The 12,836-nt window shown below is 44.4% G+C and overlaps 1 protein-coding gene across 1 annotated transcript; it reads right to left on the bottom strand.

Annotated features, from left to right (window-relative positions):
- Positions 1 to 5,248: 5,248 nt before the first annotated feature.
- DYNLRB1 (dynein light chain roadblock-type 1) lies at positions 5,249 to 11,183 on the bottom strand. Its single transcript, XM_064465021.1, has 4 exons — positions 11,089 to 11,183; positions 8,416 to 8,491; positions 6,815 to 6,982; positions 5,249 to 5,745 (listed from the first exon to the last, which is right to left on the bottom strand). Exons 1-4 carry the CDS (start codon positions 11,089 to 11,091, stop codon positions 5,702 to 5,704), a joined length of 291 nt encoding a protein of 96 aa, XP_064321091.1. The 5' UTR covers positions 11,092 to 11,183; the 3' UTR covers positions 5,249 to 5,701.
- Positions 11,184 to 12,836: the final 1,653 nt, after the last annotated feature.

The following is a 12,836-nucleotide window of genomic DNA, read 5'->3' as shown; positions in this document are numbered from 1 at the left end:
GTCTGAGGCAGTCTCTCTTCAGACAGGTGTTTTTCCTCTTAATCAGCACAGAGCTGGTACAGTGACCTGTCCAGTGCTACAAATACAAGAGAGAGACGTTGACATCATTGGAAAGGTCGTTTGCAATCAATAATGAATGCAGTGATAGGGCATGACCCGTGAGACGGAATGGTTTATTGAGGACAACCCCAACCATGAGCGATTCTCTTGCTTCAGCTGGAGGGGAGCACATGGAGGGCCCGGTTTGACAGCCCTTGGGCTGGTGTTTTCAGAGGCGGTTGGAGGACAGAAGTGTCAGCATTTCCAGCACACAGCAGATCCTCTGGATATGTCAGCTCAAACATCTTCTGAGTGTTGCCGCTGGCTCCCATTGGCAAACACTGATGCTGCGAGGCTGGTGGAGGGCAAGCCTCCGTGGCGGATACTGCTGAGACAGTCCAGACCTCAGGCGTATATGTGAGCTTCTACAGTCAACAAACCTGGACATATACTCATCTCACCAAAATAATCATATATTTGCAATCCCCACAGGTCCCTCTATCATTTCTCAACTAATGAGTCTGTTGTTTGCCCTACTGCATTCAGAGCCACATCTACGCTGAATATTTTAAAGATTACAGCACAACTACAAATAGGGCAGGCTATTTCTGGAGCTACTGTAAGTGAATCAAAAACCAACTGCAAACAGAATGCCAATGTTTCACGAAGAACCATGTTTAATATTCCCCGTCAGTGTATACCACAACCAAAGCTGTATTCTGCCAAAGCAATGTTTCATTGTTTACAGTGAATCAGCATGAAACATGAGTGAATACAAAGTCCAACCTTGGTAAAAAAAAGGCACGAAAGATGCATCTATTACAAAACTGCTCCAATTATTAAAAGTGTGACCAATTAAAAGAAATATATATTTAACTACAATTGGACAAAGTCCTTTCTCTTGTAGGGTTTACCCAAGAACAGAAACAATTACTTTCATGGTCAACATCACAGATATTCCTCGACCAAGCAGCAGCAGTAGATAATTATAACAGTGAATCTGAAGAGCTTATGCCTCCTTACTGGTATGTGTTTAATTAAGACACAGGTAGAGACGTTCATTTCCGACATAGGTCCTTTTAATCAGAAAATACATAAGGGAAAGCTGTAATGTTGCCATGACAAGCTGATCAACTTTATGGACTGCATCCTCAGGGAAAGGGTTTTTTTATTACTGTTGTTATAAAGTGTTAACCTCTTTTTGATGACAGGCATGAGGAACTCTTTCTAATTTAGTGATTTGATCCCTGATTTTATCCATGCAGGACTGGGGCTGTAGAAGATTATTCATACGCCAGTAATGGGAGAAAAGACACTGGTTCATGGAAGCTCTTCTCAGCATGCTAATGTCCTTACAAAACTGAGACACAGATCAAGTAAGTTTTACTTCTAATAGAGCAGAGTATGATTTATACGCTTCTTGTTTTAGCCCTCGGCTTTCCTGAAAAATCTTGCACACACTAATACCTCTCTTGACTGTTCATACTGATGACATTAACAAACTCCTTATTTAAGGAGGTGCAATTCAGATCCAAAAAACTCTGGATCAGCCAAAGATTTAAAGCTGGAAGAAACCAGCTGCATCAACCCAGCACCAGCAAGCTGTCCTAACTTGACCTAGGATCAACAACAAGCTTTACGCATGCCAGCATTCCTGAATGGTAAACATGGCTGATAATAAGCACCCCTGGATGCTTGTGAAACTGTGCTACTGGAGGAAAACCTCCCCAAAGGAATCCTGTCATGCTGGTAAAGGAAGTGCATTTTTGTCTATAGAAATTGTGTTGATGCTCAGGCTTCTGCTGACATGGCAGTGCTTGTCAGAGCTCTCTGTCCCTGCACACCCCAGCTGCCACAGCTTTTCCTACAGATGATACTGGGTCAAGGAGCTGCTCTAGCTCTACTAACGTAAGGCCAGGCTATATTGCTGTAACTGTCTATGCCAGACTTCCCTCCCCTACAGATGTAGCTGACTACTTTGGGTATATAAAGATAAGACCAAACATAAAAGTCCCATATGCAAAGAGGAGCACTGCAAATCATAGCTCAACAACCCTTCATCTGCCTGAGGTGGCTTGGGAGGGTGCTGGAACAAACACAAGCTGGAGCAGCTTAAAAGAGCTGCTCTAAGATCCATATAAGTGTCTACAAGCCTAGCTTTTGCAGTATCAATATGTTATCCCCTCCATTCCTCTGCCAGAGCCTTATCTCCGAGTAGAGCACATCCCTGGGCCTCAAGTGCTGCTGTTCACAGCTCAGAGCTGTACCTCAGGCTTCCTTTCATTAGTTTGTTAATGCATTAAGGTTTGTTTTCTACATCTCAGCAGCAGATACTTCCTCTGCCTTCAGAGAAAGATCCATCAAAACTGACTTCTCCAAGACAGCAAATTAGGCCAGTCCCCAGCCACAACAAAGCAAGCCTAAGTCACAGATCACAAAGGTTATTCAAGCCCTCTTTCCCACCACCTTTCTGGCTAGAAAAAGGACTAGAACTGTAATGCTTATTTTCCTATTCTTCCCCAATTTGACAATAATTTTACCACAAAAATGACTAAGCCCAGACTCAGCAGACACAGGCCAAGAAGCAGAACTTTATCCCATCTCTTTCTTTACCCTCTTTAGGATAACTCGGGAAAAGTGAAATCCTCCCCTAACTTGCATACAGAGGAATTGCTTCCAGCCAGATCTCTGTGACTCTCTGATGCTCCTGATCCAAGTAAGACACTTTCTCTCCATAATAAGCATATAAATGGAAGTGGTTGCTCTTCAGCTTCATCCAGCCCTTTCCCTTTCTTAAAAAAACAATTTAATTAACTTTGAATGCTAGTGTAAGGGTAGCACTAGCACAGCATTAAGCAAGGCCCTGCCCAGATGGATTTGACAAGCTCCTCTAGACTCCAAAACCAGCTTCTTAAAGACACCTTTATTCAAACTCCTGAGTATATTTCAAGTCAGACTGCTAACAATCCTTGAAAAAAGAAAAAAAACCCAACAACAAAAACCTCCAAAAAAACCCAAAACAAACCCAAACCCCCCCAAGCCCCCTTCAAACCCCAAACAATCAGCATGCAGCAGGAACTCAGTAATTTCACAGCAAGTTTACGGTCTCAACACAATGCAGAAAATGGGCATGATCTTTGTTTTGCAATAGGGTTATTTATTATAGCTTGTTTAAAAAAACCCTCCTCAACACTCTCTGTCCCAAAGTCAGATATGACACAAAACCACTGGTAGGACAGCTATCCTTACGGAAGTGACCAAAAGAATGCAGGACGCTAAAGACGTTTTTGACATTTTTCAGCATTCAAGAGAGTAACACTGCCACCTACTAGGGAAAGCCGGACGCGTAAGCAGGTCACCACCTCCGAGGAAACATTTCTCTGGCTATGACCAACAAAAGATAGAGGACTAAATTCACATTTTCCTTCTGCCTTGCCTGACTATTCAGTTATTATCCAGACTTCAGCTTGCTGGAGATAATTTTTCTGGAGACAGCATTCAATTAAATTATGCCAGATCACAAGCATTAGATAAGCTGCTGTGTATCAGGAACTACTCCAAAAGCAGAGCACGATTTCAGACCCTATTCATTGGTTTGATGGCATGGCTTAAAACAAAGATTCAGTAATAAAAGGGCCAGGGTACACATGCTACGCAAGTCATCTGTCCGTTTTCTATGACTAGGAGATGGGTGTTTATGTCAGTCACTTCTTGGCACAAAATGGGATCCCAGAGCTACACCAATTTAGTGTGGTCAGCCATATGCCGGTGGGAGAAACAGTTCGTAAACTGAGTAACAGCCGACACTGAGTCATGATGACAGCTGAGATACCCAAAATACTGTAAAGCACCCCCACCCAGATGCTGCAGGACTGACCACTTTACAGATCTCAAAAAGCACTTCTGACCTCTGTGGTCACAAAACACTAAGTAAAAAAAAAATCAGACACAGTCTATAAATTAATGCCCAAGTCTAAAAAAGCACAGAAAACAAATGCAGAACATAACATGTTATCTTAGCTGTTTGAGTCACCATGTACCTACCCCATCACTTTGTTCTCTGAAATCCAGTAAACTGTCCAAGTCAACACTGATATTTTTACTAAAGACTCCAAAACTGCACTGCAGCCACCTGCCTGTAGCCCCTAACCTCCCGAGATCATCCATAAATTCTTAGTCTGTTCCTCGATGTAGAACTGGACAGTATCACACTTTACTACTACTTCTTTTAATTTTGAAAGAGTGGGGCTAAACATGGGTTATACGCTTCTGCTAACAGATACACACGTCAGGAGTGATCCCTCACCGGCAGAACAACAAGCATCCCCTAATAAAACCGCAGTTACTCAATCAAGATTCTTTGTTTAATTGTACAATATGTTTCATGCCTGTAGGCTGGGCCTCTTTGCTCAGGTGCACTTCGGGAGAAATTCCTCTTCCTTTTCAGGCTGGTAAAACACTTCTATCACAATCAGTCGGAGGCCAGACATGTGAGGAGGCTGAAGCACAAGCAGGCAGCTACACTACCCACAAGCCCCACTCCTTCTCTGTGGGACAAACAAGGCTGGGGAATGAACCGGGCTCTCTGAGCACTGCTCCCTGCTGTAGCAGTCTGCTGCACTGAGCTACCCCAGTATGCAAAGAAAATGCAGCGTGAGACAACATGCACCATTTCTGAGTCTGGGCTATGATGTTCTGCACGTCACCAAGACTCTGCAGTACAAGCCGGAGTTGTGTCAACACATGTGACAAACATCTTCAACACAAAAATTTTTCACAAATTCTTGAGCTCCGCGAGCAATTACAAGGCTTTTTCAAGGCTACAAAAATAACCCCTTTATTAGTTTGGAGGAACCAGATGACCTCTATTTGTCCTTAAAGGCCATCAGCAAAAAATTACTAAAGGAGGATACCAGATCAAACTGGCTGCTGGATTGTGATCGTATGAGAGCTCCAGCAGGCAGTCTTGACTGCCTTCCTTCGCTGCAACACTTCTCTGCCTGAAACAAAAAGGGAGTGGTAGGAAGATGCTCCAACATACAAGGTGATTTTCAATACATTGCACATGAACTTAGACTAAATCCTTCTTTAGAGAAAGCAAATGATGAGTAAAAATAGTCTTAGGAAGGTTCTGTTTTTTGAAGAAAATCTCCATCAATCATGAGAATAATTAAAATCTTCAGAAGGAAAACACAAAAGACAAAAACAGTCACTGATGACACTTTTTAATTTGATATGGCCAGACTTTTTCAAAGTAACTTGTAAAACCAACAGAATAAGACAGAACTAGAGGATAGCCAAGTTTCATATTTACAGGCATTCAAAAGTAATAGTGTAAAAGTGTATCGCAAATAGCAGTGACAGAAGCATGGAAACATACAAAGAAAAATCTTTTTAGTAGAGTTTTATTATATTTTCTTCCTATTAAAAGAATCTGTCACTTTTACTGCCTGATTCTAATTCACAAACTCCTCAAAATGACTTGTGATACAAAAAAAAAGCGCCACTTGTTCTGTTTGTAAACAACAAAAACACGTGCTTTTGTCTTTCCAGACATTACTGAAGTGGCACAGCAGAGTTAACACAAATGCTCTATTCTTTACCATTAAATTAAAAAAAAAACACAACCACACAGTTGGGTAACACAGACCAGTCAGTGTAATCATTCAGTTGGATTCTGGATGACAATCAGGAAATAGTCTTTATCTGGAAAAAAAAATTAAATCATTTTTTCATTACTGATATTTGCTCACGGCAACAGTAAATGTCAACATTTTTTCACATCACACCAAAACACTGTGGGAACTACAGAGTCCTGACATTCATTCTCAATGAACACAACAGGCTTGGCATGTCAGATCACTCATTTTTCAGTCTTACCGAGAAAAAGTCTCAGCTTTAGAAACTGCATGCTCCCAGGCCAACTAAATTTAACTCAGTATGTGCCCAGGAAATAACAGTAACTGGCACATGCCATGATGGAATCAAGCCAGGTGGTGCAAGGCGGTGATTTCCCTTATCTCACAGACAGGCTGCTGGGCTGGCGTGGCTGTACGTGTGGTTTTCTGGAACAATGCTTATTCCTCTCTCTTCATTCTTCATATGGAAATCAGAGGCTGCCTCAGCACAAACCCCGGAGTCTGTCTTAAGCCCTGCCTTGACCAGGCCCTGCAGAGCAGTCTGCTGCAACTGCAGCCCCCTCTTTTGCCTCTCCATCAGCAGAATCCCATCACGGAGCCAATGCAGCATGAAGGAACAAAGCTGAGTTCCTGCCACATTAGTGAACTGTACTCATCTCATTGCTTCCTGAATCATAATTTGGTGAAATGTTGAGGATGTTTCCTGAAAACAAGGTTGCTGCTGCTGCTATACTCTACAACTCACGATTACAGCTATTAATATGCTCTATTTCTTTTCTCTGAACTGGAAAATCTGTTAGATTGTTGTGCTTTATCACTTAGTCTACTGTGCTGAACTGGAATTGCCCTCAAAACATATTCCTCCAACTCTTGTGGTTGAACAGAAAGCACGAGAGGCTGCAACACTGTTTAACACTTTCTACTTCGACTATGTGAAATAAGGAAAGTGATTTCCCACATTCAAACATGAAAAAGCAACCTTAGGCTAATGATAAAAGCTTTCAACTCTGAAGAAAGCAAAACAGCTTCTTGGAAAAGAAGAGATTATACAATGTGAGTAAAAGGCAGAACTTTTCTCACAAGAAAAGAATTCTGCTGAATCCCCTAATGGCTGCTTTCACCCCGCTCACTTTTACCTGGTGCAACCATGATTTCATTTTTCTTGGAGCGGATCCGCAGGAACGTGAGGTCATTCTGGGGATCAATGTCTCGCACAGTGCTCCTTGCCTTCATGATGAAGCTGTGCATGAGGCCCGCATACTGAATCGTGGTGGTGTTGTCCATAGTACTTTTGATAGGAATCCCTGCAAGAAACAGGACAGTGAGGGTCAGTGACTCCCAAACTAACTCCACCTTGGGCATCATCAGGTCCAGCTGGGTTGTCTGTTTAACCTGAGCAGGTGTTGTTGCTACACCAGGGATCAGGAGTGTTCTTTTTAAAGGCTTAAAAGAAGAACATGAACCAAAATAAGATGTAGAAAGGCTAAGGTCTGGAACCACAGGTGCAGGTGAGAAGAACTGTTTACCTATAGTAGCATGAGTGCTTTACTTTTGCTTTTTCATTTATTTGTTTATTTATGAGGTTTATAAATAGAAATAAATAATAACAAAAATAAATACCCGGGGGGGGGAGAGAGGAAATACCTATGTTTCAATTTTGTTCTCCTGACTGGGGACAGCTTTTCCTTTCAGAAAGGCTCCTGCGCATCACAGATAAATGATATTCAAGTAAGCTAGGCTGGGATTGGTGCTGATTATAGCGGACATCAGCTGCTGCATCACCCAGTTCCAAAGTGGAGGCTCCAACGTTTAGCCAGAACAGTTGATGCAGTCCTGCAAGGTCCCTGTGCTTCAGTTCCTGTGTACCAACCGAGAGGGCAGATGCACTGACACTGTTTGGCCAGAGCTTTCCCCCCCTTATGCTTCTGCCACCCATTAGATATGTTTTCCCACAAAAAGCCAGCCAAAATCCAGCTCATGTGCCAGAACAATGCAGTAACCATCCACTAAATACTGGCACAGCAGAAAAACTGCTGCAGGTGTACGTTCAAATAAGCGCAGCTTCAGCCTGGAGAGCGCAATCCACCATTCACTATCATGAAAAAGCAGGGAACAGGAACACAAGCTGCATACAAGTACCAATGATCTGATCTTCAATATATTCAGATATAGCTACTATCGGTCATCTTTTTTAGGAAATATTCCATTTAAATTGATAATCACATAGTTTTAAGAAGCTGGGCTGCTCACAGTATATTTAGAGTGCTCTGAACAAGTCTGCTCTGCTGGTCCTTTCAATGACTCCAAAAAGAGACAACTAGCATATGAGACTCATGAGGCCATGAGCACGAGATAGATGCTAAGCTACTCAAGTCTGCCAAGACAGCAGCATTCCAGACACACACAGCAGCAAGATTTCAGATGTCATGAGAGCTTTTAGTGCTACTGATAAAGGCTTTGACAGAACAAAGTCTCAAATACTGGCATAACTCAAATATTTCTACGTTAAAATAGATTGCAAAAGCTTATTTCCTAAAATAATAAAGCAAGTTTGCAGAAAAGGAGAAATAAGAATCCAATTTTCTCTTGTAGCCTAACTGTTGTCTATCTGCTTTGGTTACAGGAAAATCTTTGCTAAAGACAGACCGTAACCTAAATGCAAGTAGTACAATCAGCAGTCCTTAACACGCATGTTTAGAATAAGTTATATCTCAGAAAACCCAGACTGACACAGTACCTTCAGAATTAACAACAATGATTCCTTGTACTCCTTTTTGGCTCTGAATTCGCTTCAGTGTTTCTTCCACCTCAGCCTGCAAACAGAGGAAGCACAAACCAACAGAAGATTACAGCTGCTATTTGCCTTCCACCAAAGCTTTGTAATAACGTGTGTGAAAATAAAGCTGCACAAAGATGATTCAGGTACTACCCACACCGTTCTATGCAGCAAAGTGCCTGTACTTCGGTACCACCTTTTTTGCATGACCTTTTCAGTTGTTTTCCATCTCTCTTCACTCATTTGTTATTATGATTGTGTGGAAACTTGGAACTCGCCTCTAATCCTTCCCTCTCTCCTCCTCCCCAACCCTCCCACAACCTCATGCATCAGCTCCTTACTGTAGGCTTGCAACTGGAAGGCTCCATAGTCACACTTCTACAATTTAGGTGTCAAGCAAAAATAATATATGAAAATATACATTGAATTTGTGCAAAAGTAGTAAAAGATACATTCTGCGTGCAAGGCTGTGTTCTCTTGTATCAAATGAATGCCAAAGGCCATTACAAATAAGAAAAGTGAGAGGAAAAACAATTAATAAATGCTATTTGTTTATAATGACAATTTGTGCTGCGATAGCTACAAGATTATAACCACTAACAATAATTTACAACTTTGCAAAATCAACTTAAAAATAAGGAAAAATGAAAACTGGCCAAGGCAGTGGTCCCTTCCCCTTCTCTGTAAAAATCACCATCAACTTCAGAAGAGCTTTCAAACCCTTCTGCACAACTTCCAGTGCTACAAGACATTAATCGGATTTTAACTATGGGCTCTCTAACAGGGTCATAAAATCTCAGCACCAGAGCTGTTTTCCACAGCTGGGTGAATATTTGGCATTTTTTTATTCCCATTAAGGAAACAGAGACATGCAGCATCTTCCAGATCCTGCAAGACAGAGTACCACAGAAATGGCTTGGAAGGGAAAACAGGAATCCCCCGAACTCGGGAGCGGTGAGGCCTCTCCAGCCTCTGGCCAGGGCAACTGCGTTTCTTGGGCATTGGGAATAACCCTCTCCCCACTTCCACCCCACAGCAAACAAGCAGTTATGTTACAAGCCATGTTCCCTGGGAAGCAGGCTTGTCCAAAACAAAACAATATGGCCTCAACCTCAGACCTACCAGCAAACTTTCTGCAGAGTGCTGTTAGTATAAATAGCTTGGAGTAACACGAACTAGTACTGGTGAGAGATGGTACCACCTGAGTTTGTCTCTATGAAACATTTTTTCTGTCTTATCCAGCATAGAAAAAAAATCACTCTTTTCAACAAAGCTCTTGATTATTTCTGAATGCTGGCCTATTTTCAAATGGAAGACAAGGGAAGTCAAGCAAACAACAAACTCCAGGGTGTACAAATGCTGAGAGAAACATGGTGGCACACTTAAGTCTGAAAAAATTTCCTGACTTTTTCCTAGCAGTATTTAAGTTGTTAAATACTTTCCTTCATTAGACCTTAACACACCTATTTGGATGCAAAGAAGCATCTATATAGAATGACACACATTTTTAATTTCTTCTACCAACCAACAGATAATCTAACTTACAAGGTGAGGGGATCTGCTCTAACAGTTCACTGCTGCCGACATGGGAAGTTCTTGCTCCTCCTGTTGTTACTCCAACACACAAAAACCACTTACACGCGCACGCTCCAGTGCTTGTCTGACACCTTCGCAAGCCAGTTTAATTCACCAGACCAGCAAAAATATTGCTGAGGAAAAAATATATATTTAACTCAAGTGAAAGCCAAAAACTATTTTCATAAAGGGCTGAATAACTCCAAGAGATTGTATATGGGGAGGAAGAGATTCACTGTGAAAAAGGAGAATAAATACTCCTCCCACCACCAATTTGCTCTTACGTAACCTTCGCTGCATGTACAACAGTAGCCTTTATCCTCCTGTTTTAATCTAGAAAGTTTTAACTCCTAGGTTCGCCTAAAAAATATGCCTTATTAGACCATTTCAATTTTCCATCTACAACTTGGATCAGTATTTATTTCGTTAGAAATTTTTCCACATATTTGGATCCCGTTTCCTGAATACGTGCCAGCCAACAGTGCGTTTGAACAGGATTCAACCTCCAAGACAATTACAACAAAATAAACACGTTCCAGGTCCCACAGAATTAAAACGGTGAGTTTTTTCCCCGATTGCTTTCAGCGTTGGGCGTTGCAGCCATAAGAAAGGCAAAGATTTCCCTCCGAGGGCGCCTCCCGCCCGCCGCCCCACGCCCTATCTCGGCGCTTGGAAGGACAGACCGAAGGTTTTTGGGGGACGAAGCTCTTCCCACCGCAGCGATTTGGGGGCCGGATCCGGCCGGCGGGGCGGGCCCCCAGGGTAAGCCCCCCGTAAGAGGGCAGGACCCCCCGGACCGCCCGCCCAGCACCGCCGGCCCCCGGCACAAACACCCGCCTCGCAAAACCGGGGCCGCGCCCGCGCCTTCCAGGCGCGGAGCCGAGCGGGGGGTTACGGGGAGCCGGAGGGATCAGGCGGCTGCCCCGCAGCCAGGCCTCACTTTTGCTCAGTGCGGGACACGGGCCGCTCCCCCCCAACTCTGCGCCGGCTGCGGGGCCGGCTTCCCAGGCCGGCAGCCCCCCCGCCCCCGGCCCCCGGCCCCGCCGCCGCCTCACCCACCATCTCGAGCCGCCGCCTCTCCGCCCCGTCACGGCACCGCGCGCATGCGCCGCCCGCTCGGCCAATCCGCGGGGAGGAGCGGAGGGGCGGGGCACGCCCTGCCCCGGAACCATTTGTTCCACAGCGGCTGCCGTGGTGACGCCCGCCGCTGCCGGCGCCCCGCGCGGGGCCGTTGGCGCGAACCGCTGCCGCCGGAATGAGGGCGTGGGGAGGCGACGGCCGTTACCACCGCCCGCCCCCGGTGCTGCCCCCGCTCTCTGCTCGAACCGGATGTTCCTTCGTTCAGCATCGCGGCCCCACGAGCAGAGAAGGGACCCGCAGCTCCTCAGAGCTCCAGCAAGCGGCGTGGTTGGGCAGGCTGGAAACATCACCTCGTGAAGTAGTAGTAGTGCCCCGCCCCGCCAAGACACTCGGAAAACCAGGACTTGGCCCAGCAGATCAGCTCATTGGCCCCTCAACTCTGGCCAGAACTGCTTTCCACTCAGAGAAAACGGAATGTTCTCCAACAAACCCCATCATTTGTGCGCTGCTGTAGAGCGACAGGTTGAGCGTGGACATAGAATGAGGCATCTTCAGCTATCAGGAACAAATCCATCTTTAGGATCAGCTAGAAAACAGATACAGCCATTTTCCCTCCTAGTTGATACTTACAGCTCTGCAACCTGATTAGAATTTAAAATAATCTCTCTTGCCAGTAAACTTTAAAGCTCAGCTACAGAAAGTCATTTTACCACAGACTGATTCACCATCTAGTCCCACCACTGACGATAAGATCTGGTCAGCAGTGCACAGCTGCCACCAGAGACCCGAACCAAACAAGGGTGCATTCAAACCAAACAGGCACTGCCCTCTTGCCACGCACACACCCACCGCCCAGGCCTGGCACTGACAGCAGCAGTACCACAGAAGAAAACAGCAAGGAACTAATGCAAGGGTACAACTGAGCTGTACGTTCAGGATACCATACATTTATCATGCTTCACGTTGTGATTCTGCTTGGAGTTTGCCTTTTTTAAAAAAAAAAAAAACAAAACAAAACCAAAACACTTCAGATCCACGTGAAATATCCTCATAGCTGTACTAATTTAAAACTACCCAAAGCAGTGTCAAATTTTGGGTTTACACAACTTAAGTTATTTCATCCAAAGCACAGAGGAAGCAACTCAAAACTAACCTCCCCTGCTGCAAAAAAAAAAAAAGCAATTATTATTGCATATATTTACTTGGCACAGTAAAGCGTACTTGGGATTTGCTGCTACTAACAAAACTGTATTGACTGAGCCTGGGTGAACACCTGGGAAAGCGTGAAAACCCCGTGGGAAGGTCTGCAGCAAGGAACGTTACGCTCAGTGTAGGAGGATCAGTTTAGGGAACATGCGAACAAACCAGACAAAGAAGTTTGTGAGACTCAGTGGGATGTACCCCCAAGCGCTGGGCGAGCCAGCCAATGGCACTGTAAAGCCAATCCCAATTATCTTTGAAAGGTCATGGTGATCGGGAGAGGTTCCTGATGGCAGGAAGAATGTAAATACGACTTCCCCCTTCAAAGACGAGGATCAGGGCTGATCAGTCCCATCTGAGCTTCCCCCCCCCCCCCCCCCCTTCCTGTCACCCTGTCATTCCTAAGCAGAAAAGAAAACAAATTTGCACAGTCATACCTCAATTTTTGTTATCACTGCAAGAGCGGTACAAGAAAACATTAAAGCTGTGGCTCCTGCAGAACCCTTCTCCAGCCCATCTCCTGCAGA

Source organism: Phalacrocorax carbo, chromosome 14 (genome assembly GCF_963921805.1).
Source record: "Phalacrocorax carbo chromosome 14, bPhaCar2.1, whole genome shotgun sequence".
Lineage (NCBI taxonomy): Eukaryota > Metazoa > Chordata > Aves > Suliformes > Phalacrocoracidae > Phalacrocorax > Phalacrocorax carbo.
The sequence above is the reverse complement of the archived record's forward strand: the minus strand, read 5'-3'. Positions and strand labels throughout refer to the sequence as shown.